Source organism: Danio rerio, chromosome 3, assembly GCF_052040795.2.
Source record: "Danio rerio strain M-AB ecotype USA chromosome 3, GRCz13ab, whole genome shotgun sequence".
Lineage (NCBI taxonomy): Eukaryota > Metazoa > Chordata > Actinopteri > Cypriniformes > Danionidae > Danio > Danio rerio.
The window spans coordinates 11078591-11104894 of record NC_141023.1 but is presented as its reverse complement, the minus strand read 5'-3'; the positions used below and the strand labels follow the sequence as shown (position 1 = coordinate 11104894).

Sequence of the window (26304 nt, the reverse complement as noted above, 5' to 3'; positions counted from 1 at the left end):
TCACAACCTTCATGGATGTTTTTATGAGTTGCTGCTGATCTCCTTCCTCCTTTTGCTTTCCACCACCTGCGCACACACACACAAAGACACACACACACACACACTGTTGTCTCTCTGTTCTTCTTTCTGTCTGTGTCTCTGCCAGGCTCTCTGTGTTCTCTGGTTCCCTTCACATGGGGCGCCTGTTTTCTCAAAGCAACACCGCCTCGCCTGGCAGCCAGACAAGGTCAACATGACAGGATTTTCCCCCTCCTTCCCGCTTTATCTGTGGGTTTCTTTGACTTCGCTCAGCTGAGAGCCAGGCTCCTCCCAGACATGAAGGGCCTTTCATCTCCTGGCTCCATCAGAGAGCAAACATGGCCCAGAGCCATAGAGAGAGAGAGTATACCTGACTCACAAGCACACAGCGGTTTATCAAGGTGAGATGGATGCAAACAACTAAGAAGCCACTTTAAAACTTAATATAAAAGGCTTTTTGATGATAGCAGCTTGAAGACGCCTTTCATATGGAGAGAATGAAGTCACATGCATTGCTCAAGTGAGAGTTTCTCAAAGACTTCAACAGAGTGCTAAAATCTCGGTTCTGTGAGTCTCGTCTTTCAAATCTGATCTTTATTTTGTATTCTCTATTGGATTCAGCTCAGGTGATTGGCTGGGCCATTCTACAGCTTGATTTTCTTTCTCTGAAAGCATTTGAGAGTTTCCTTGGCTGTTTTGGATCATTGTCTTGCTGAAATGTCCACCCTGATTTCATCTTCATCCTCCTGCTAATGTAGCTGTTGGACTGAAGCAGCTGATATTCAGTTACACTGAGGAAGGGGAGAGGGATGCTGAAGAACTACTGAGAGATTTCAGCTGCTGTCTGGGCTTTCACTGCCTTTCTACACCACCCTTTCTTCATGTCTTTACATTTTTTTTACTGTGTCATTTCATTTTATTATGCATAACTGGTAACACTTTACAATAAGGTTCATTAGTTAATGCATTTACTACCATGAACTAATCATGAACAGCACTTGTACAGCATTTATTAATCATAACTTAACATTTACTAATGCATTATTAACATCCAACTCCATGCTTGTTAACATTAGTTAGTGCACCGTGAGTTAAGATAAACTAACAATGAACAACTGTTTTTCATTAACTAACGTTTACTAACATTAATAAATAATGTAGTAAATGTATTGTTCGTTGTTTGTTCATGTTAGTAAATGCATTAATTAACAATAACTAATAAACCTTATTGTAAAGTGTGACCGCATAACTTAATTTGTAAACTGATTAGATTTGTTTTATTTGTAAATATGGATGCCTTTGGTTGTTACCAACATCTGGTGAAATTTTCAAGTCAACAGCACCTTCAGAAATATGTTTTTTGAGAAAAATGGTGATGTTCAATACTTATTCTCCCTGCTTTAATGTGTTATTCCTTTCCGAAGCGCAATGGCATAGATTTACTGGGCAAAGCAGTGAAGAAACAGTGAAGAAACTCGCTGGGTCGCTGGTTCGAACCTCGGCTCAGCTGGCATTTCTGTGAGGAGTTTGCATGTTCTCCCTGCGTTCGCATGGGTTTCCTCCGGGTGCTCCGGTTTCCCCCACAGTCCAAAGACATGCTGCAGGTGAATGGGGTAGGCTAAATTGTCCGTAGAGACAATGAGGGTGACAGGCCGAGACGACAGGCTGGCCGGAATGTGTAAAATAAGTCGTTATCATATGGACAAGTCTAAAATGGCTTGTTCCAAAGAGCCGACCCCTTAACCATACGGGACTAAGGCAAAAGAAGAAGAATGGTGTAGATTTGCTCTTGAGATTGGTGGGGACATTAAACAACACAAATTCTGTTTCATGCTTTTAAACGCATAAATAAAGTGCTTAATAATATAAAATAATTACTTAATAATACAAATAACAATCACTGCCATGCTGCAAAAGTCAATTTAGATGATTTTACTGCAGTCAGGCTTTGAGGAGGTATAAATGTAGAAATTTAGACAGGTATATGTAACTGTTTTATCCCGATTATTGTTTTTCATAATCGCAACAAACTTTGTGCATGTGTAGGTTAATAAGGGTTGACCGAGCATTATTTTTATTTTGAAGTTGATTCAATTATTGGTAGGGACATTTCAGTAATTGGTAGATATTTGTGGGGACATGTCCCCTTCGTCCATGCCAATTCTACGCCCTTGCCAACGCGCTACTTTTCTATTGTTTTTCAATGTAAACACATGCTTGACAGACGTGTTATTCTCACGTCTGGCATCGTTTGTGAAGACGCCACGTCAAAGATCCTCAACTTTCACAACCAGAGCAGCTCATCACTGTCAGTTCAACAGCAGTGAACCAATCAGAAGAGCTCGTAGGCGGGGCAACCAATTTAAGCTTCTGTCAAAGGCCCTTTGAGGCAAGTCATTTCACTCGGCAGCCATCTTGGGCAGTATGCTCTGGCATTGTCTTAATGGGGAAACATCAAATTCCTCAAAGCTGTTAGCCAAGCTTACAATTACATATTTGGAACCAGCAATAAAATTAAACAACAACCGTCTCTTAAGTTTTGTTTCTAAATGTTTGAATCAAACGGAATCTGTGTTTTTTAAGGTTGCCAGAGCTAATGTGCATGTGCACTCGAAAGAAACGAGATCACGACACCAACCTCATTTATGGCCATTCTGCACATTATCATCCTCTGGATAATGATCGTCAAATCATGCTGCTCTTCTGAAGTAATTTACAACTTGGACTTAATAGAGAATGTCCTCCAGAAATGACAGCGACTCTTTGTTTACAAGTTTGTGGGCATTAAAGTAGATGCTGTTATGTGATGTAGAGATCTGCGCGGGACTAAATTTTGAATCCAGCTCCCGCCAGGTTTTAGCCCGAACCCGACCTCTCCCGCTTATATTCAGCATTTGTTGTCCCGCTGCCCGACCTGTCCCGTTTTCTACTCGTCGCGTCCGATCCCGCTAAAGAGCGCGGGGGAGAACAAAACCGAAAACCACCCAGCTATATAGAGTCCAGACAGCCTATGAAAAGCTGTCTGTATAAACACACACACACAAGCACCAAGCACACACACAGAGAAAGCTCTCTCTCTGTCATTCAAGCGCACACACACACACCTCATTTGCGCGTGCACACACACACACACACACACACACACACACACAGCAACAAACAAGCTAAACACAGCATCGCGCTGTTTCATTCACACACATAACGTTACATACGCGTGCTCGCTGGCTCGGGAGTCGGGAGGGATATTGCTAGACGGCCCGCTCCAGTCCCAAATTAAACCCGTTACCGACCGCTCCCGCGCTTTATTCGGAAATTCATTCCCGCGCCGCAGAAATCTGGTCCCTTAATGCAGACCTCTAATGTGATGTGCGTTTAGCAGGACAAACAGTACCTCCGGTTCGTCATATTGACCGTTACACTTTTCCCCATTCAAAACTATACGAGTGACGCGTCTTGTGTATTCTACCTTTGCTTCTGTTTAGAGTAGAAAGTTGGCATGACAACCATTTTATTTACCTTTATATATCTTGGTGGATGAGGCGCTCATTGTGGCTTTGTCCAGATATTATATGATGTATCTTCAAATACTTATCACAACATATTATTTCCCTATTTAAAATGGTTCCATTATAACATCACTTTCATAATATCGAGACACGTGGACCTCACACTTTTTTAAATTTCCTTTTCTGAGCTCAGTGCCACGCATTTTTATAAGCAAAGAGTCATTCAGTGTGAATGAGCCTTAATAATGCAGCCACAGTAGTTTTGTGTTTAAATGTACATCTTACAAATTTTAAAAACGTCCATTTCCTGATAACATTTGAGCACGTTCCGAAACAGCGCTGATTTGCTATTGCGTTCACATGCTCAACAGAAATGACTGTGATTGGCTGTGAAGGTCATCCCTTCACCAAACTCACTGCTGTGTACTAAGCCCTGAAGATCAGTCAATTCATCAGCGAATTGCTTCGTATGTCAGCTTATAAACAGACAAACTGATCTTCGTGGCTTTAAAACTCTCCAGTGTTCCTGTATTTGTGGTTACACTCAGTAAACAGCTGTGAGTTTGGTGAACTGATGACCTTCACGGCCAATCAAAGTCATTTCTGATGAGCATATCAACACAATGGAAAATCAGCGCTGTATAAGAAAGCAATCAAATGTTTGCAGGAAATGGACGTTTTTTAAATTTCAGTACATATTGGTAGCGAATTCCAGTATCATGACAACCCTAGTGTAAAAAAGGAAAAACTCCTTTCATTCACGATAGAGTAAACGCCATCATGGAGTTTGTGATCCACTGTAGAATTGACAGAAAGTACCCAAGATTCAGCAGCCTTAGCGCGAGCCAAAGTTAACAGCGAGACACGAGAGCAATGGGACAGAATCACTGGAAAAGAGGCCTTTCCTATGATCACTTAATAATGAGGCAGAACGTGTGAACATTCACTTCATCTTTCTTTCGGTCTCTCGTGTTGTACAGATTCAGAGTAACTTTAGAGAACAGGAAAAGAGCAATGCAAATGTCAACCTTGCCATAAAAAGAATTAAGTTTTTACCAAAATAGCTACATTTTTTGCCTTTTCTTTAATTTTTTTTTGCTAGTTTGTGTAGTCTTGTATTCTACATTACTGTTAAATACTCTAAAATGTCTCTGTCAATGTTTTCAAACAGTTATATTTGATTTACCAAAGTAACACAGGTGGCAATTTACATCTGTCACATCCGTAACGGAGAGACGTCACATCATCAACCAAGCCTTTTCATCATAAATGTAGAAAGGTTCAACAAAATAAAATCAATCATGTTTGTTCTATAGAGAGTCAACTCTTATCCTTTTGATTAGCATCGTTTTTTTTGGGTTGGGTTGTTGTTTGCTGTAATCTTGCCCACTTTTTTGGTCACGTCCATAATAACGCATGTTTATTGCCCTTAACATAACTCTGTGGTTAGTTGTTTTGGAAAATATAAGCAGATGTTTCAATATAACACTAACATATACAATCTCTGTGAATCTATGTTTTTAGTCTTTACTGTAAATGTCACATCCATAACGCTGGAATTGCTCAAAATTCGTCTCGAACTCATTTGCCCAGACGTGGAGCCAAGCCCAGACTTGAAAGAGTCTTCTTTCCCTTTCTGAAAGCCTCCCTGCCCTCATGCTCTTTTCAAACGGCAGTCGCATTCGCTCTTTGTGTTCCCGTTGTGTTATTGTGGCTGTACTGGAAGACCCAGGCTGTTGGCTTTGCGAGTAAATAATAATATAAAGCAGCTGTGCTTCCAGTTTAACTGCCGAAGCCCTTGGCCCGCTACGATCCGGCGCAATGCTTATTGCTAACTGCTTACAGTTGGAAAACAATTGTGGTGATGTGGCCTTACCATTCAGACTCATGTGGCGAAGAGTCTTACGAGGGCATTTTAACTATGAAAAAAGAAAATGTTTTATTTGTATTTTTGGGGGGCCTCGGCAACTACCTCTGCAACTCTCACATGGGCGCCCACTGAAGCTAAGCAGGGCTGCGCCTGGTTAGTACCTGGATGGGAAACTACATAGGAAAACTAGGTTGCTGCAGGAAGTGGTGTTAGTTAGACCAGCAGGGGGCGCTCAACCTGTGGTCTGTGTGGGTCCTAACGCCCCAGTATAGTGAAGGGGACTCTGTACTGCTCTTTCGCATGAGAAGTTAAATCGAGGTCCTGACTCTCTGTGGTCATTAAAAATCCCATAATGTCCTTCAAAAAAAAAAAGAGTAGGGGTTTCACCTCGGCATCCTGGCCAAATTTGCCCACTGGCCTCTGTCCATCATGGCCTCCTAACTATTTCCATATCATAATTGGCTTCATCAATCTGTCTCCTCTCCACCAATCAGCTGCTGTGTGGTGTGTGGTCTGCCTCAATATGGCTGCCGTTGCATCATCAAGGTGGATGTTGCAAATTGGTGGTGAATGAGGAGACACAAAATATGTGTAAAGTGCTTTATAAATATAAGGAATTATTAATGATTTTTTAAAAATGTTTTTGAAAACAATCGCAATTTCATCTTTGTGAAAATTAGCATAATTTTTGCATAAATTAGAATGTAACTAGCTTATAATAATAATACCTGCCATGAGTATAACCTCATTCACCATTAGGAGGCGCTATTATCACTTTCGTGATTTTGCTTTTACAATCCAAAATAGTTATCCAACATCAGTGCCTGATAGCTCCTCCCCTTCCGCTATGTGAGCGAAGCAGCAGTGTTATGTGTGTAAAGTGTCCAATGGTCCACACTTCATTGAAACAGCTGATTAAGTCCATCATCTAAGTATTTAAAGTGCACTATTTCTTCTTAGAATTTCAGTGTGAATGCACTACTTACACTATTTATACTACAAAATGGCGTAGAATCGTGCAAAAGTATGCACTTTGGGATGCACTTTATGTTTCTTGCATGAATTAGCATGTTGTTAGCATGGTTTTACCATAAATTAGCATGTAGCTAGCATAGCTGCGTCCTACAGGGCACACTAAACACTATGCATTTACACACTCAACAGCAGTGTATATGTATGTATTGTCATCCCAAATGAAGCACTAACGACTTTTTACTAAGCGGAAGTTCAAACCGTTTCCCAAATGACCAAACTACCAAATAATACTTGCCATGAGTATAACCGCATTCACTATCAGGAGGCGCTATAATCACTCTCGTAGCTTGCCCAATGCAAAATAAATAAAATAATCCTACATCAGTGCCTGATAGCTCCGCCCCTTCCGCTTCCGGAGCGAAGCAGGGGCTGTTGAGTGCGTGAAATGTCCAACACTCCACACTTCATTATAACAGCTAAATAAGTGCATCATCCGAGTATTTGAAGTGCACCTATACTTCTTATAGCTTCAGTGTGAATGGACTAGCTACACTTTTTATACTACAAAATGGCGTAGAATAGTGCATAAGTATGCGATTTGGGACACGCTTTACTTTTCTAGCATGAATCAGCATGTTAGCATGATTTTAGCATAAATTAGCATGTAGCTAGCATATTTGCTTCCTACAGGGCACAAAACGTTTTGCACTTATGCACTTACACATTCAACAGCAGAGTATATGAATGTAGTGTCGTCCCAAATGGAGCACTAACGACTTTTTACTAGGCAGAAATTCAAACCGCTTCCCAGATGACGGTAGCCAAATTAGCAAAATAAAGGACCAAACTACAAAATAATTCCTGCCATGAGTATAACCGCATTCACCATCAGGAGGCGCTATGATCACTCCCGTAAGAGAATTTTGCTTTTACAATCCAAAATAAAGTTATCCAACATCAGTGCCCGATAGCTCCGCCCCTTCTGCTATGTGCGAGCGCTGAGTGCGTGAAGTGTCCAACAGTCCACACTTCACTTTAAAGCAGGGGTCTCAAACTCGCGGCCCGCGGGCCATTTGCGGCCCTCAGTGCAATATTTTGTGGCCCGCGCCAACCGCTGTACTCTGACAGAATCAGCGGAGCGGGGAGAGAGAGTGCTCCCCGCTCTGCTGATTCTATCCGTACACAGCGCGCTTGTCACTCAATGCGCGTTGTCGCGCGCGTACTCAAGAGCGGTGTTATCGCGCGCCTACTGAAGGGCGGGACCGAGGGTGTGTCGCGTCGCGGGGGCACTTTCTATGCAAGACTAAAAAGGGCATGTGCTCTGCACAGGTTGAGCCCTATGTGTGCACGTGCCTGCCCTGCATCTTATATATATTGATATTATAGGTAGATACAGACTGGTACAGACTGATGTGACTGGAGTGGGGTGGGGGTGTTTTATTTATACATATATACGCCTTTTTTTTAGGTGAGGGAATGGAAGTTTTGAGTGAGTTCCCCCACTTGTTTCCCTAGGACTTCAATAAGTCAAAGTACAGGTCTAGACTTAATGATGATCATCTTCAAGCCATACTGAGGGTCTCAACTGCTTCCGCTCTAAAGCCAAATGTGGTTCAGATTTGTGAGAAGAAGCGCTGTCAAGTCTCTGGCAGCAAGAAGTAGGCAAAAGATGCCATGTTCAGAAGAACTGTTCATAATCTTCACTCAATGTTCTATTAATGTTCAGGACACTTCATGTTCAGAAGAAATAATTAAAACTGTTAATAATGACATTTGAGGACTTTTTTGTGAAATCCCTTATGCGGCCCAGTCTCACCCAGACTTTGCCTCCTGCGGCCCCCAGGTAAATTGAGTTTGAGACCCCTGCTTTAAAGGTTGAGGTTAAAGTTAAAGTGCACTTATTCTTCCTAGAATTTCAGTGTGAACACACTATTTACACTATTTATACTACAAAATGGCGTAGAATAGTGCATAAGTATGCGATTTAGGATGCAACTTGTGATTTTTTTTTTTTAAACAGTTGTGTCATTTGTATTAAAGGGGACTCTTTGGTAACACTAATGGTCTATTAGTTAAAGTCAGTACTAACATCAATAAACTGTTAATAATACATTTATTACAGTAATTACTCATCTTTGTTAACGTTAGTTAATGTTATTTAAGATAAAAAAGTTAGTTCATGTTAGTTTATATTAACTCAAGGTGCAACTTTGGATTTTAATAATGAATAAGTAAATGTTGAAATATGATTGATTAATAAATGCTTTACAAGATTATTCATACTTAGTTAATGTTAGTAAATAAATCAACTAACATTAACCCCTTCAGACCTGACTTTTGTTCCGAATTTCAGAAAAATGGGATGTCATGTGATGTCCATTGTAATGGACGCAGGGTCTTAAGGGGTTAACTAATGGATGCAAGTGTTATCCACAATTTTTACAAGATGTGAAATAAGTTTCTGATTTCTCTAGACTCAAGTGTATGTCAAGCTCAAAATACCACACAAATAAAGCTTTATAACTCAGATTTGGCGACTGTCCCTTTAAATTTAAATGAGATTGTGCTCTTTTCAAAAGAGGGCGGAGCTACAAATGCCTGTGTGTCAGCATAGTGGCAGATTCAAAAACTATACTAACGTTCTACACTAATGAGGGAGAGATTGTCACTAATGGGTGGGGCTTTCCGCCTTTGATGGCAAGTACAAAGAAAGAATGTCAATCAAAGTGTTTTTGCAGACTGTTTCTATCAAGTGTGATTTAAAAAAATACAACTAACATATTTTTACTATTAGAAGACGGTTATATTCACACGCGGTCACCACACAACTGTGTTTAAACCTCTTATAAACATGATTTTGGTGCCCTTTAAGTGTTATTATTGTCAAGAATATCATCTTTGGTGTATATACATATATATATATATATATATATATATATATATATATATATATATATATATATATATATATATATATATATATGACCTACTTATATGTTTATATGTAAGACCCAAGGACTCATTTGGGGTTTTGGTTTCTTTTCCAGTTGTGTTATTAATGTTTCTGTCAACCTTCCTCTCATTTTGTTTCAGTGCACGCAAGGAGAAAGCAAGTGGCCGAAAGTCCTGAAAGAAAACAGCGAGTGGAAAGAAGTGTGCGGTGTTGGATGTGTTTGTTTTGGAGGGGTTTGCACTGGGACGGGGGGTTGGCGTGGACCATCCGCGGTGTTCTGTGATGGTGGGACAGAGCGAAAGATTGAGGGTCCTCAGGCCGGGCGGGACAGAGCTCTGCGCAGCAGGAGGACGTGAGCGAAACGTTCCAAGAGGAAACGGTGAGGCCACGCTGTGATTAGTGGTTGCAGTTTAACTGGAGAAAAATGCATGGTCCAGGCCCAGCGAGAGAGGGTGGTTTCACTGGTCTCTGTGAGCTTGTGTGACTCAGGGTCTCACTGCGCTCCTATCAGACATCTACACAGCTTGTTTGCGCAGCGAAAAGACCTTTGGTATGGCATTTTTAGCATTTTTAGATGTTAGTATAAGTATGCTGGTTTTAAAGGGGACCTATTATGCTCCTGTATACAAGATATCCCTAGAGTGTGTATGTGAAGTTTTAGATCAAAATACCACACGATTAATGTTTTATAAACTGCCCCCTTTTAGGTTTTGATCCTACTTGTGGCATTTTGGTGACTGTCGCTTTAAAATCAAATGAGATTGTCCTCTTTTCAAAAGAGGGCGGAGCTACAAATGCCAATAATAATGCTCAAAATACACCTATAACTCATTAGGAGAACTAGCACAACCCTGTTAGACTGTCGGGGCGCAAAGCATATTTTTTTCGACCTTAAAAATAGTAAAAGGGGATTCGGATATGCCCTTAATGCTTTTACACCAAGCGCTTTAGACTTTGCGCCTAGATCGTTAAAATAGAGCCCTCAAATACTTAAAAAGTATGAACACAACAACACAAGACAAACAACGCAAACCACATACTGCTACTAGCTAAACTGTAATGTTGGCCAAACAACTGCAGCTTCAGACATGATGATTAAAATGACCCAGTGTTGTACAGTGTCTAATATCTGAATTCCTATTAACATCATACATGTAGCACACAGGTGTCAGGTGTCAAACTGCACAGTTTAGTTCCAATCCTAATTAAACACACCTGATCAAACTAATTTAGTCCATCAGGCTTGCTTTAAACCTACAGATAAGTGAGTTGAAGCAGGGCCAGTACTAAACAGTGCAGAGCTGTGGCTCTCTAGGAACTGAGTTTGACACCTCTGAGCTAGCATACATGCCACATGAGTGACGGTTTCTATTACATGGTTTCTATAGGAGAGACCATCATCTTCTATATATATATATATATATATATATATATATATATATATATATATATATATTTGTAAATTTATTTTGTTAAACGATGGTTTGTTCGGTAGATAATTGAAAACAAATATTGCTTAAGAAGGCTAATAATAATAATTACCTTAAATAAAAAATTAATCTGCTTTAATTTTAGCCAAAATAAGACAAATATGACTTTATCGAGAAGAAAAAATATTATAGGAAATACTGTGAAATATTCCTTCCTCTGTTAAACATCATTTGGAAACATTTGAAAATTTCACAGGAGGGCAAATAATTCTAACTTTAACAATATTCGTTATCCTGGAACTCGGAATGTTTCCGGAATCCCTGTTCATTTTAGTGTGGAATTCCACGTTCCAGGACTCTTTGTTGAATTCCCAGCAGCACTGACCTCCCCAGACCTTCCTCCCACCTTTTAGCAAATGCTAAACATTTATTCCAAGTGGATGTCAGCTGTCTGTGTCCTGAAGTAATGCAGGAGACCATCTGAAATTCCCACCGTTCAGACCATCTCATGCTCTCAATTCCAGTGCAGAAGCTCTTGAGGTTGTAAATCGTGAGAATCCTGAGTGTCGTTTGTGAAGGCTGAATGCCCTGTATGGGGCTGCAGCCTCTAAATACCTTACGGGTTGTTTAATTATGGCTTCAAAAAAAACCATAAAGCAAATTACTTGTTGCTACTTGATATTTAACAACCAACAGAAACACCCAAGAATGCACTTTTGGTAGGATTAGAAAATGGCACATATAAAAAGAAACCGATCATCCCAGATTTAAATACTGTCATCGTTTTCCCATGTCTTTGTAATTTGATTTATTTGTTAGATTTGTTAGAATGTGCATATATTGTTAAATATTGTATAAAATTGTGTAATTAAAGGGCTAGTTCACCCAAAAATTTCTTTCTTCTGTTAAACACACTAAAAAATGTGGGGTTCCACACATTTCCTTCATGTTATCCCAAGTTAGCTTAGTTGTTTTTACAAATTTAAGTGGTTTGAACATAAAACAATTAAGCTTTCCCCTTAAAAACAAGAGTTGTTGTTGTTAGCATGTTTCTAGCATAAAGTAGCATGTTTTCTAACATGAATTAGCATGTTGTTATCATGACTCCAACATGAAATAGCATGTTGTTATCATGCTTCTAACATGAATTAGCTTGTTGTTAGCATGATTTTAGCATAAATTTGCATGTATCTAGTATTTTTCTAACATGAATTAGTATGTTGATAGCATTCGTCTAGCATAAATTAGCACGTATCTAGCATTTTTAACATAAATTAGCATGTTTTAACATGATTCCAACATGAATTAGCATGTTGTTAGCATGCTTCTAGCATGAATTAGCATGTTTTTAGCATGATTTTAACATGAATTAGCATGATTTTAGCATAAATAAGCATGTTTCTAGCATGAATTAGCATGTTGCTGTCATGTTTTTTAGCATGAATTAGCTTGTTTTTAACATGAATTATCATGTTAGCATGTTTTCTAGCATGAATTACTATGTTGATAACATGTTTCCAGCAGGTTAGAATGTTTCTAACATGAATTAGCATGTTGTTAGCAAGTTTTTAACATGAATTAGCATGTTGTTAGCATGTTTTCTAGCATGAATTAATATGTTGATATCATGTTTCTAACATGGTGTATGCATGTTTCTAACATGAATTGGCATGTTGTTAGCATGTTTTTTAACATAAATTAACATGTTGTTAGCATGGTTCTAGCATGAATTAACATGTTGTTAACATGAATTAGCATGTGCCAGCATGACTGTCATGTCACTAGCATGTTTCTAGCATATTTCTTGCAAGATTAGCATGTCAGTAGCATGTTAGAATTATTACCATGTTAAAACAGCTAGTCACCGTCTATAGGACAGTTGCTAGGGTGTTGTAAGTGGTTGTTAGGGCATGGCTAGTAAGATTAAAGGTCATAACTAATTGGCTACTAACTAGACTAATAGACTAAGTCAATTGGAAATTTCCGGGCCATCTTTTTGGAAAACCGTAAGTCCGGATCAGTTGGAAAAGATATAGCAACCCGAGTCAGAGCAGTTTAAAGGTTGGACGAAAGTTTGAAGGATGTAGCTTGAACATTTTAGGAAGAGATATACTTTACACTTTAAAAATAGTCGCAGAAGATTTTCTCAAGCCACCATAATTACCTTAACTCATTAGTTTTTAAAAATTTAAGTAGATTGAACATAAAACAATTAAGTTGTCCCCAAACAACTCAAGAATTGTGTTGTTTCCGCTCATTTTAGATAACTAGTTTGAAGCAAACAGCGTGTAACATAAAGCACAAATTCATTTCTAGAGGAACTACTTCTTTTAAATATGGTTCTGTTTCTCACAGATGAATATAGTGCACTTTTATGGCGCTTTCTTTGCTCTTTTTGATGCTTCTTAGCCCTGGTGTTTGATCGTGAAGCTGGCATTCCACTGATTCATGGGTAAACCTCCGCCAAACATCTTCAAACGCTGGCCAAACCAAGCACTTCATTTGGTCTTTTGTCAAATGTTGTGTTTAGGCCTTGCAGCGTGCACACACAAGAACGTGTCCCAAGCCTCAACGTATTCTCTCCGTTTGGCCCCACGTTTGAGTAAAGACCGGAGCCGGGGGCCTCTCTTTAGTCACTGCGCATTAGAGAACGTTATGGGCATGAATTCACACGAGCGCTTCAGGGTGGGTCATATTTGGCAAACCATTCTGAGCACAGAGAGGAACAAGCGCTATATTCACCGGCCAGACCCCTAACAAAAAGTATACGCCAAAGACTCAGGGTGCCAAAGATCTCAGATTTCTGCTTTAGTGTACAGATCCTCAGTTTAATAGTAGAACAGAAGTCGGGCTACTCTGGGGTGTGTTCCCAAAAAACATCAGTAGCCAACTTAAGGTAGCTGTAGAACCAGTACATTGATTTGGTGTTTCCCGAATTTGTCATTCCAACGAACATTCACAAACTGTGTCGCAAGCTTGTGTGTTTGCAACTACACCTCGAGAGCTGTAGTTAGAAGCATAGTTGCTGGCTGTGTTCTATTCCCAGTTATCCCCCCTAAGCCCTATTCCTTTGGAACGTTCCAACATTTAAACTTGGAATGGAAGTCATCTCTCTAGGTGTAATTTGCTTTCAGTATTTTTACAGTTCAGTTTGAGCGATCTTCATAATGACAGTTGCTCTCCCTTCGTAGTGCATTTTGAAAACATTTATGCCATTTAGAATGTACATCAAGACAAAACCTATTGGTGTCCTATTATTTAAAAATCTTGATGGTTCTATGGTTCACGTCTTTCAAATCTGATCTTTATTTTGTATTCTCTATTGGATTCAGGTCAGGTTTTGGCTGGGCCATTCTACAGTCTGATTTTCTTTCTCTGAAAGCATTTGAGAGTTTCCTTGGCTGTTTTGGATCGTTGTCTTGCTGAAATGTCCACCCTGGTTTCATCTTCATCCTCCTGCTAATGTAGCTGTCGGACTAAAGCAGGTAATATTCATTTACACCGAGGAAGGGCAGAGGGATGCTGAAGGACTACTGTCTTGGCTTTCCATGTCTTTCCACACCTTTCTTTCTTCATGTGTTCAATACTTTCTTTCCCTGCATCATTTTATTTTATTTTTATTTATTTTATATTTATTTTATTTTATTTTCATTTTTTATTCTTACTTTGTATTATTTACAGCACATATATAATACAACCCAAGCTCATTCTGAAAACGTAGTCCTGCGGACGTTTCTGGAGATTAACGTAGCCGGAGGTATGCTACGGGGCGGTGTGACGCCGCTCACCGGCTGACAGCACACCTTTGTGTGGGGGACTTTCTCGCCGCAACCTGTTTGTCCGGTTAGCTCGTCGTGTATGTCGGCGGAGTGAAGACCCGGAGGGGAGCTGACCATGACGACGGTGACAACCGGGTTTGAGTGCGGGGAAGAGCCATTCCAGAAATCAAGTAAGACAAAAACAGAATCCAAAAAATAAAGTGAATGAGTTAATAACAGGGTGAGAATGTGGTGAAATCCGAAAACGGGGTCAAAATGAGACGAGGGCTTATCTTTTTTTTTGGATGGCTTTTGTAAATCGTTGCTTGGGTTTAGAAAAGCAAGCGGGCGGGTGGGTCAATCAGTAAAACCGGTTGGGTTTAGGGAAGGAGGAGGGTGGGTCGGCCGATTGGCCGATCGCCCAGTCAATCATTCAGTCATTTGCAGTCAGATAGACGATCACTCGACAATGGCCTCCGGCAGCTTTAGACGTCCACGCTCGCGAGAGGCGTTCGAGATGCGAAAACCAAAATTAATGAGCTATTGAGCTTATACCGACATACATGTTAAGCGGTCGGCTGGTAAGCACGAAAAGGAACGGCTTCATCCTGCCCGTAGCGTTCGTTTTAAAGACGAAATGCAGCCATAAGTTCTTTTGGATACATATTTTGGGATCTCCAGAAATGTACATAGGGCTACATTTTTAGAATGAGCCTGTGTTGGTTTTAAAGTGCTTGCAGCGATGCCGTGAGTAGCTTTTTGGTTTCACAAAGAACCTTTCAGTTCTAAAAAAAGAATCATTTCTGTGTGCAGAACATTCTAAAAGCTTCTTCAGATCCTCCATTAACGATCAAATCCAACAAAGCTGTTTAATCTTTTAGTAAAGCACTACATATACAACAAACTCGTCACTTGATACTAGGTAAAGTGTTCAATTAATTGAGGTTTTAGGTCATATCGTCCACCCCTAGCCAAAAGCGTTCGCAATAGTTTCTTTTTTCCAGGATGTCAGTTTGAGCACATCATACTATGGCAGAGCCTGTCATATCACACAGCAAAAACACAAGTCAACGCCAGCACGCACAGCTGGAGGAGAGCATACGGCGAACTGAGGACTCCACGGCAATAATATGAGATGTTTGCACAGCAGCATAAGGCAGAAAGCTGTGCACATACACACACACACACACACACACAAGAGTATGAGATTGCGTGGATTTCCCCAGGAAATGACATCTGGCAAGTCTGAGTTTCTTTAGGGGCATTCAACAGACATACAAATTATTTTAAACAATTAAACGGGTAGGGCTGTTTAATATGAGAATATCATATGGGTAAAATAAAAAGTCATTTCATCTTATGCTTTATCCTTTACTTCGTGGTGTGGCAAATTCTGTTGTTTACGGTAATATTTAATCATAATTATAATGAGCGCATTATAGCCTGTATTACAATGATGCAGACAGAAACATGAATAACAGCATCGTGAGAAAGTTGGCATCTTGAAAGAACAATGTTTATATTTGCATTTTATTTAGCAATATTTAGTTTTTTTTACATTGGACTTGCTATTACTAGTTTCTGAAAAGTGTTTTGAATTTGTATTTTTACGTTTTTAATCAAACATTTGCTCAAATGACAAATGTGATCACATTTCTGACTACATACATTAAAATGTAGAAAAAAAGTCACTCACACATGGTCAGTATATAAACTATTAATAGATTGAATTTAGAGAAACAATACTTTACCGCGATATATCTCGTTATTAGAGCTGCACGATTCTGGCTAAAATGTGAATCACGATTTTTTATTTTTTTTTGCTTAAAATCAAGATCACAATTTTCTGACGATTGTGTAAATGCAAAATAAAGGTTAATATGATTAACCTATTATTACAACCCAAGCTCATTCTGGAAACGGGACGTTTCTGGAGACCGCGATTTACGTGGCCGGGGGTACGTAATGCCTCGTTTAGTTCTTTTTAAAGAGAACGCTGCGGGGCAGTGTGGCGCCGCTCCGCCCCTCCTCTTCGCGCTCGCCGGCCAACGGCTCGCCTCCGAGTGGAGGGCTTTCCCGATGCAACCAGTTTGTCCGCTTAGCTCACAGCGTTACGTCGGCGGAGCGGAGGCCCCGGAGGAGGAGGAGGAGCCGGCCGCGGAGTCGACGACCAGGATCGAGTCCGGGGAACAGCGATTCCGGAAATCAGGTAAGAGGAAAAACGGAATCCGAAAAATAAGGGCGAGAACGCGGCGGGATCCGAAAACGCGGTCGAAATCGAAGACGAGGGCTTTTGCTTTTTTTTTTTCTGGACGGCTTTTGCGAACCGTTGCTCGGGTTTAGGGAAGGAGGAGGAGGAGGAAGAGGAAGAGGAGGGCGACCGAGTCGGCCGATCCAGTGGCTTTACGCGCGAGAACGGCGCAGGCGCGAATGGCGCGTGCTCCCGAGAGGCGCCCGAGACGCGAAAAAGCGCGCACAGCGGCCTCTTGCGAATCCGCGAAAACAAAAAACGCTCGAATACGTACCTCCCGGGACGTAAATCGCGGTCCGCAGAAACGTCCGAGGGGCTACGTTTCCACAATGAGCCCGGGTTGCATTATTATTATTAATTCTCACACATATGGTAAAACAATATTATTAGGCCTGTGTGTAGCTCTACTGTTGCTTAAAATGCTACATTTTGTACAGTCATTAGGGTTGACTTGAACAGACTTTCAATATGTACTGTATGTTAATTCACAGTAAAATGATGACAGCAGAATACAACTATTCGTAATTTTAAAGTTGAATTATTATGCTTGAGAAATGTGCTTGTCATTTGTTATTGACAGCATTATCAGACCATTTGTTTTCACTGGTAAAATCAGACATTTGTCATTATCAGATTTCTTCTTGCATTACATTCAACATAATATAAGCCAGAGTAGTTATACTGACACGGTAGGCATTTATTTTTAAGCACAACACTTTGTGTTCGCTATGAAAGAAAAAACATATCAAATGCTTGACGTAAACATAACTGTAAAATGCGTTATGATCATATGATGTGCGTGCCCGCCTCACTTCCACTTCTGAGTGCGGCTCATGGTTGCCGTCACTCTAAGAAAAAAAACACACACATGCAAATCATTCTTTCAGGTCGGCTCTGTGCAACAAACTGAACGTTATTTACATCTTTATTACCTGTTATTCACAGCCTATGCAAGTTCTGTTCACTAAAGAAGACATCATTGGCGTGCACGCGCATGTTCTTGGAAGTGATTTTGCGGACGCAAATACATCATTACATTTAGACAGAAATTACATTCCTGGGTGAATTATACTATATAAATACAGTATGTGACACTTTTAACGGCATTTGAAGGTGTCAATGTTGCTGTGAAGACTTGTACGACCACCTTTAAGCTTCTCTCCTGACTGGCTGAATCGTAGAAAAGCTGAATTAAGATCGTGTGTAGGGTCGAATCGAGATCATGATCTTTTTTCGATTAATCGTGCAGCCCTACTCGTTATAATGATATATCTCATATTATGATAACGGTATATAACATGTTATAATACCATTTATGTCAGTTGAATTGACCACATGCATGTATATATAAACTATTGATAGATTGAATTTACAAAAATGGTAATATATCGTGATATGTATCGTTATCATAATACAAGTCATCTCAAATCATGATAACAATATATATCACAATATTGTACCATTTCTGTAAATTCAATCAAATAAAAGTTTATATATATATATATATATATATATATATATATATATATATATATATATATATATATATATATATATATAGACCACTAAAACAATTAATTGAATGGACAGAAATGTTAAATTATCATGATATATATCGTCATCATGATATAAGTAACCTCATACAATGATAACGATATGTATCACGATAAAGTACCATTTCTTTAAATTGAATCAGTTATTGGTTTATATATATTGACCACATTATATATATAATATTATTATATTTTATATATATAAACTATTAATTGATTGAATGTACAGACATTATACGATATTGTGATATATATCGTTACCATGTCATCTCATATACTAATAGATATATATCATGTGTGTGTGTCTGTCTGTATACATTAGTGGTTGAACAACTTTAGATTTTTGGAAGTCGACTTCTGTTATCAAAGTCGAGTCGGCATCGACTAGTCGCTGATGACGTCATCAATAAAACACAAAATGCAAATGTTTTGCAACATGCCACAATTTGTGATTCATTTGTAGGAATTATAAACACACATGCTGTTTGACAGCTCAAAACACGATGCAAAAACAATGCAACATTACAAGTGAGAAATTTTAGTGCAAAACAAATGTATCGTCAACACTTTCATTTCGTTAATAATGCAACATTAGCACCCGGGCTAACTTTACTGCTAAATAAATTTAGTCAACACATTTATCACTGCACGCTCTGTTACAATGTAACAATAACAGATATTTTAGTGCATATTTTACCGCTATGATGGTGCGCATTAAAAAGCTGCTCAAAATCCTGCTCAAGTCGAGCGTTTTTTCACGGTTACTGGCTCATTTTGGTTATCAGATGTCTCCTCACTGCACATCTCCACTGCGTTTAACAGGGGTAATGTTTCACACGCTTTGAAGTTTGTCACACCTACGTGGCTGCACACTTCACAGTTTCTGCGCGCTTCATAGTTCATTCACAAAATTTGTCCACATATACACTTCACAAAGGGCAACAGCCAATCACATAACTTTTCCAGGGTTGCATGGAGTGACCTAACTAGCATCTGATTTACGAATTAAAGTTCACTCGAAGGGACTCCGTAGTGACTCGCTTCAAATTCAACACGCATGATTGCTCTGGAGAGGCTGGTGATGCGACATTAATTGTTTTATACTGAAACTTGCCTTCAAAAAGTGCTTCCTTGGTCTTATCCTTATTTCTTTGCATGTTGAACGCACGTCGACCACAACAGAAAGTAAAAAAAAACCTGATTGCATTTATTATTATTTTTTATTAATTTGGACAGCACTAATATATATATATATATATATATATATATATATATATATATATATATATATATATATATATATATATATATATATATATATATATATATATATATATACATATAGTGTGTCAGGGGTCACCAATCTCATCCCTGGAGGTCCGGTGCCCTGCAGTGTTTAGCTCCAACTTGCCTCAACACACCTGCCTGGGTGTTTCAAGTATACCTAGTAAGACCTTGATTAGCTTGTTCAGGTGTGTTTGATTAGCATTGGAGCTAAAATCTGCAGGACACCGGACCTCCAGGAACAAGTTTGCTGATCCCTGATATCACCACCCTGCTGAAAAATCCAGCTTAAACCAGCCTAGGCTGGTTGGCTGGTTTTAACTGGTCTACCAGCCTGGTTTTAGAGGGGTTTTGGCCACTTCCAGGCTGGTTTTCAGCCATTTCCAGCCTGGTCTTAGCTGGTCAGGCTGGAAAATGACCAGCAAAATCCAGCTAAAACCAGCTTGACCAGCCTGGTTTAAGCTGGATATAGCTGGTTTTGGCTGGACTCCCAGCTTGGCTAGGCTGGTCAAGCTGGTTTTAGCTGGTCATTTCCCAGCCTGACCAGCTAAGACCAGGCTGGAAATGGCTGGGAACCAGCATGGAAGTGGCCAAAACCCCTCTAAAACCAGCCTGGTCGACCAGCTAAAACCAGCCAACCAGCCTAGGCTGGTTCAAGCTGGATTTTTCAGCGGGGCATGTATATATATACAACAGTTCTGTCTGGTTCTCGAATCTGATTGGCTGATAGCCGTGATATATTTAAGTAATATCAGCACCCGTACAGCCTCTTTACCCTTTGTGTATTACTCCGCCCACATACAGCCAGCAAAAAGCAGACACTACAAATCTAGTTTAAAAGATGCACGCTCAACTGTTTAACTGTCAGCTTATGATTTGAATTCAACGCTGAAGAAAGTAGTTCCTCATACAAAAGGGTTTTTGAGACTCTCCATGTTTGATTTTGTTTTTATATACACAATTATGCCGTAAACATGTTGTATAAACGCAATATCACACTCGAAGCAGTGCAATATGGCTGTATATCGTCACTGGTGGGGGCACTAAAGCACTTGGCCTGCGGCCTCCCACCAGTGCCGATATACAGCCATATCGCACTGCTACTCGTGTCACACATATATATATATATATATATATATATATATATATATATATATATATATATATATATATATATATATATATATATATATATAGCTTTTATATTATATACTTATATATTATATATACTTATAGATTACTTGTATATTGCGATATGACATTTTTGTCATATCGCTCAGCCCTATTATAAAACAACACACAAAGAGGTCAGATGTCATGCAAATCATTGCGCAAACTTGCCCAGGCTTAAAAAAACAATCAGCAATCTCAAAGGCATCCAATCGGCCCCATGCACAAGCCTCATTCTAGAGCGTTTTTGTCCCCCCTGGAGCGAGATGCCCCTCTCGCAGTTGGTTAACTACGTCCTGGCAAGCATCTTCTTTATCAATGGCCCCATGTGTAGCAGCCAATGAGGACGGGCTCCTTTCCAAACCACATCTCAATGTGCTCACAATTAAGCGCAGGGACACTGGAATTGCCTAATTGGATGATGGCCGCTTTATGTCCAGGCCTAGACCGCTATAGACAATAAGAGTAACTTTGCCAGAATGCATCATATTTGGATGCAAAATTGCAGCTTTTTTTCCTCCACACACATTTCAGTATGTAGTTTGCTCTTATAAGTACAACCTCACAGCAATGCTCTAGAACAACCTGTTTGAGTTTCACAAAGAAAACTTTCAGTGAAGACTGAAGAGAAAGAAGCGTTTTAATAATATAGAGGAAAGAAAAACGTGAAATGAAAAGTTTCCAAAATAGACCCAGCAGGCACACAACGTCATAAGATGTTCTTGTTAGGTTAGATTTAGGTCGTGATGTCAGATGACCAAAATTCAATGTCTAGTCAGCATCTAAGGACGACGTTATTTTGAAGTCCAATAATGACAGCAAATGACGTTGATATTTGGTTAATTTAAGGTTGTTTTGAAAAGTGACCAAAATCCAGCGTCAAGCCAACATCTTAAACCAACATAATATTGACATCAAATACTGACATTTATTCGTCAGGTATGGCAACTAGAACCCAACGTCTGATAGACGTCATGGGTTAGGGTTGAGATTTATGTCCTAACCCTAAGTGGTAATGTCCACACAATGTCAAATGTACAGCCATTAGACGTTAATATTTGGTTGATTTTAGGTTGGGCTTTGGACATTGATGTTGGCCTGACTTTGGGTACTGATGTCAACCCAGTTTTCATTTCCAAACAAAATGCTACATTCCCACAACGTTGGGGTACAACGTCAATGTGACGTCGTGTTGACGTCCTGTGCCTAGAGGGGAGTTTCATAGTGATTCTGTAAGATGCTACTGATGAAAGTTATTCCTCAAAAAAACATTTGTCTTGGAATGAAGAGCATTGTAATAATCTAAAAAAAAGCTTCTTATGATGGAGGTTCTTAAGAAACCATAAATAAAAATAAAGAAACATTGAAAGTTTCCAAAAGATTCCAAAAATGAGTTTTCGTAGTGCTTCTGTAAGATGCTACAAATGAAAGTTTTTCTTAAAAGAACCGTTTTGTTGTTGGTGTGACTAAAACTTTTCCACTATAAAGGACATTTTGTGCAATCAAAAAAAATCTGAATGTTCTTAAATCAATGAAAATAAAGAACCATTTTTATTAAAAGGTTCCAAAATAGAGTTTTCATAGTGATTCTATAAAATGAAATTATTGAAAGTTATTGCTAAATGAACCATTATTACTGATACGAAGAGCTTAATAATAATAATAATTTTAAAAAGGTTCATAAGGAACTATCAATGAAAAAAAGAAACATTATTATTCAAATTTCCACTATGCTATTAATGAAGGTTATTCCTAAAAGAACCATTTTCTTGGTACGAAGAGCTTAATAATAATGTAAAAAGGTTCTTATGGTAAAGGTTCTTGTTGGAACCATCAATTAAAATAAATAAACATTAACAGTTTCCAAAATAGAGTTTTCGCAGTACTTCTGCAAGATGCTACTGATGAAGTTTTTCTTAAAAGAACCATTTTTTTTCTTGGTGTGAATAAAAATAAATTTCACTATAAAGGACATTTTGTGCAGTCAAAAAAATCTGTGTATGTTCACCATCAACGAAAAAAAACAACAATTTTTAAACAACCATTGTTAAAAGGTTCAAAAATAGAGTTTTAATATAGTGATTCTGTAAGATGCTATTAATGAAAGTTAGTCCTGAAAGAACCATTTTTACTTAAATGAAGATCTTAAAAATAATAATCTAAAAAGAGGTTATTATGGTAAGGGTTTTTATGGAACTATCCATGAAAATTATCTATAAAATTTCCAAGTGTTTCCAAACTTGAGTTTTCATGGTGCTTCAAAAAAAATTAAAAAAAACTTTTTTTCTTGGTGTGAAGAACTTTTCCACTATGAGAGACATTTTGTGTTCTTGTAACCATTAATGCCAGTGAGGAACTTTTATTTTTGACCAAACGTGTCTGAAATGATGTCACAAGTTCCTTTCTGGTTCCCCAAAGAACCAGTCCAGTTCTAAAAAAAAAAAAAAAAAAAAGTACCATTTTCCTGAAGAAACATTCTGAAAGGTTCCTCAATGAACAATCAATTCCAGTAAAGCAGTTACATTTCTAAAAAGGCGAAGCACTCCAAATGACAACAAACTCGTCACATGATACTAGATTTACAACGTGCTCTCCGACAGGCTGTCTGCTATTGAAGTGCATTAGTGAAAGCACGTTTCTCATTCTTTGAAGGCACCACAGGCGTCAGCTCCGGCAGAAAAACACACATACACTCTCCGGGAAAATAGGTCAGGGTCTTTACGTTACCCTGACTAACCGTAGTGGATGGACAAAGCTAAACAGACATGCTTATATTGGCATGGTTAATGCACTGGAGATCAATGATGCAAGGTTGCCCTGCCATCTGAGTTCATTAGACTGACTTACCTTCAGTGGAACCTCCTGGATATATCTAATAGCCGAACGCTGGTCTCCACCTTAAACTTTCCAGGGGGACTGTTTGCTCCAATTCCTTGGGATTGCAAAATAACGACTCAGTTTTTTCTTGTTTAAGGAAGGGCCCAGCAGATTATGCAGAAGGACCTGTAGGGCACTGTCACCAGTGGCTGAATAATAATCTAGCGCCGTCTGAAAGCATCAGACTGTTGTCTGGACACGCATGACAGTGTTGCAAAAAAGCACAAAACTACCCAAAGAAAAGCCCAGTAAATGCGGTTGATCAGTTTCTGTCAGTTTCAGGCCATGAAGGTCTCCTCTTGAACCAGTGAAACCCGTTTAATGCATGTGTCAACACCGAGAACAGTGTCCGTTGTGTCCCTCTCGATTAACAATTAAGCACTAAAACAAAACAAAACAAAAACCACACACATTGATCGCAGTGATCGTCGTCTTGGCATCAAGGTGCATCGCTTGCCGGTCCAGAGGGGGTTTTAATGGGTGGTCGTGCGCAAATAAAAAATAAAAAGGCGATGGAGAGGAGACGTCCCCTTTTCAGCTTCGTGTCCGGATGGTGTCTCCGTGTCGTGTTTGCGGTCGTGTCCAGTCTTAGGGCTTCAATAATGTCCGTGGAGACAGTGTTGGGTGAGGTGGGTCTCCAGCACCCCGGACGCGAGCCTGTCCGAGTCTCCTCTCCTCTCCTCGGGCGCAGCGGGCGGAGGATCAGCGCGGACTGACGGCGGCTCTGCCAGCTCAGCGCATGTGTGCTGCTCCGCCCCGCCAGAGGAGCAAGAGGAGGGGGGGTTGTGGAGAGGCCGTCCTGGGCGCACATCCAAACAAACTCCCCTCCAGCTCCCGCTCTCTCCCTCCAGCGCCCTCAGTATTTTTATTGGCATGGTAATAAAGCTTTTTATCGCCGAAGCTTTAATAAACATTACCTCCTTAGACCCTTTCTTTAGATCTATTCTTCTGGGTCGAGCAGTAGTGGACGCGTTTGATGAAGATTTGAGATTATTATTCATAACAAGAAATTACAGGATAATTAATTTCTTTTGTAATACAATATAGCTACCGTTGAAGGATACATGTGAGTCCTCCTGTGAAAAGATTTTATCATTATTTTTCACATATTTCCCAAGTGATGTTTAAAAGAGCAGTTATGGATTATTAATGTTCACATTATTACCTATTATATGTATATTTGGGGGCCCTAAGCAATTCCAGCCATGGGGCCTAACAGTTTGTACTTTAATTTATTCTTAATTGGTTTATTTTGCTGTATTTTTTGTTCTTATAATATCACTCAATCTCCTTTTCTATGTTTTGTCTTAATGCAAAATAATAACAACATGTAAAGCACAGGTCTCAAACTCGATTCCTGGAGGGCCGCAGCTTTGCAACCCCAATCTAACACATCTAATCCAACTAGAGACTATTACCAGGTGTGAGTTGGAGCTAAACTGTGCAGAGCTGTGGCTCTTCAGGAATTGAGTTTGAGATGATTGATGTAAAGCATTTTGTAAAACGTTTTAAATGATTTGTTTTCTTAAAATGAATTCACAACTAAAATAATATATGAACTATTTCATTTTACAGCTAAATCTTCACCTAATTTGACTGCTGGACTGCTCCATGATTGAGGATGGGGGACACATTTGCGAGGAAGAAGTATTTATTGAACTTTTGTTTCTTTAGACCCTCATCATGCAAAATATGCTAGAAAATGATGTTCTATATATATATTTATAGGTTTAATATATATTTCTGGGTATTTATTTGAGGGTCCTCAAATTTCCTGGGGCCCTAAGTGGCCGCTTACCTTGCTTATTGGTTAAGTCCGCTCCTGATTCGAAGTCAAAATTATTAGTCTTCCTGTAAAGTTGTTTAATTTTTAAAAATATATACATTTCCTAAATGATGTTTAACAGAACAAGATTTTTTTTCACAGTATCTCCTATGTTTATTTCTTTTGGAGAAAGTCCTATTTGTTTTATTTGGGCTAGTATAAAAGCAGTTTTTGTTTTGTTTCTTTTTTTAACCATTTTAGGGTCAATATTATTAGCCCCCTAAAGCAATATTTGTTTTCCATTGTCTACAGTACAAACCATTGCAATACAATTACTCTGTCTTGCCAAGTTAAACTAGTTAAGCTTTTAAATGTCACGTTAAGCTGAATTCTAGTATCTTTAAAAAATGTCTAGTGAAATATTATGTACTGAGAAACGAAATCAGTTTTAGAAATTCGTTATTAAAACTGTTACAAAAAAAAGTAAAAAAAAAATGTTTGCCTTGACTTTTTAGCTGAGTCCATTGAACTTATATTATGTTAAACTGACTTATAACCGCTGGTGGAACTTAGAAAATTAAGTTAGAACTTAAATGTAACTTGGTTTTATGTTACAATGATCTAAAAACATATGTTGTCATGTCATAATTGATCATATAATATTTTACAGTGTATTTTAAACAGCACCTATATGTTTTAATGTATTTAATTTATTTTATAATTTTGCCTACAATTGTATGTAATTATATATAATATTACTTTTTTGCTTAAATGGGTGGTATTTTGTTATGGACATGTAAAAAAAAATTAATAAATATAATTAATTAAATATTATAAAAAATTGTAAGCTAAGATTAACTCAGGCTACACTCTTAATGCAAATACTTGGTTGTA

General features: G+C 38.9%; 2 protein-coding genes across 3 annotated transcripts in view; one reads left to right on the top strand and one right to left on the bottom strand.

Annotated features, from left to right (window-relative positions):
- The window catches only part of glis2b (GLIS family zinc finger 2b), an 89990-nt gene extending 65631 nt beyond the window's left edge, over positions 1-24359 (bottom strand). For both annotated transcript variants that reach the window (XR_015479421.1, XM_087242006.1), the window contains exon 1: positions 23616-24359. The gene's annotated coding sequence lies outside the window, so the exon portion shown is untranslated. The remainder of the gene's footprint in view (positions 1-23615) is intronic.
- The window catches only part of LOC147845524 (uncharacterized), a 41157-nt gene extending 15272 nt beyond the window's left edge, over positions 1-25885 (top strand). The window contains exons 4-6 of the mRNA XM_087244038.1: positions 9463-9701; positions 14085-14237; positions 25221-25885. Of these exons, the coding sequence (XP_087100164.1) occupies positions 9463-9605 (143 nt within the window). The 3' untranslated portion in view covers positions 9606-9701; positions 14085-14237; positions 25221-25885. The remainder of the gene's footprint in view (positions 1-9462; positions 9702-14084; positions 14238-25220) is intronic.
- The last annotated feature ends 419 nt before the right edge of the window (positions 25886-26304 follow it).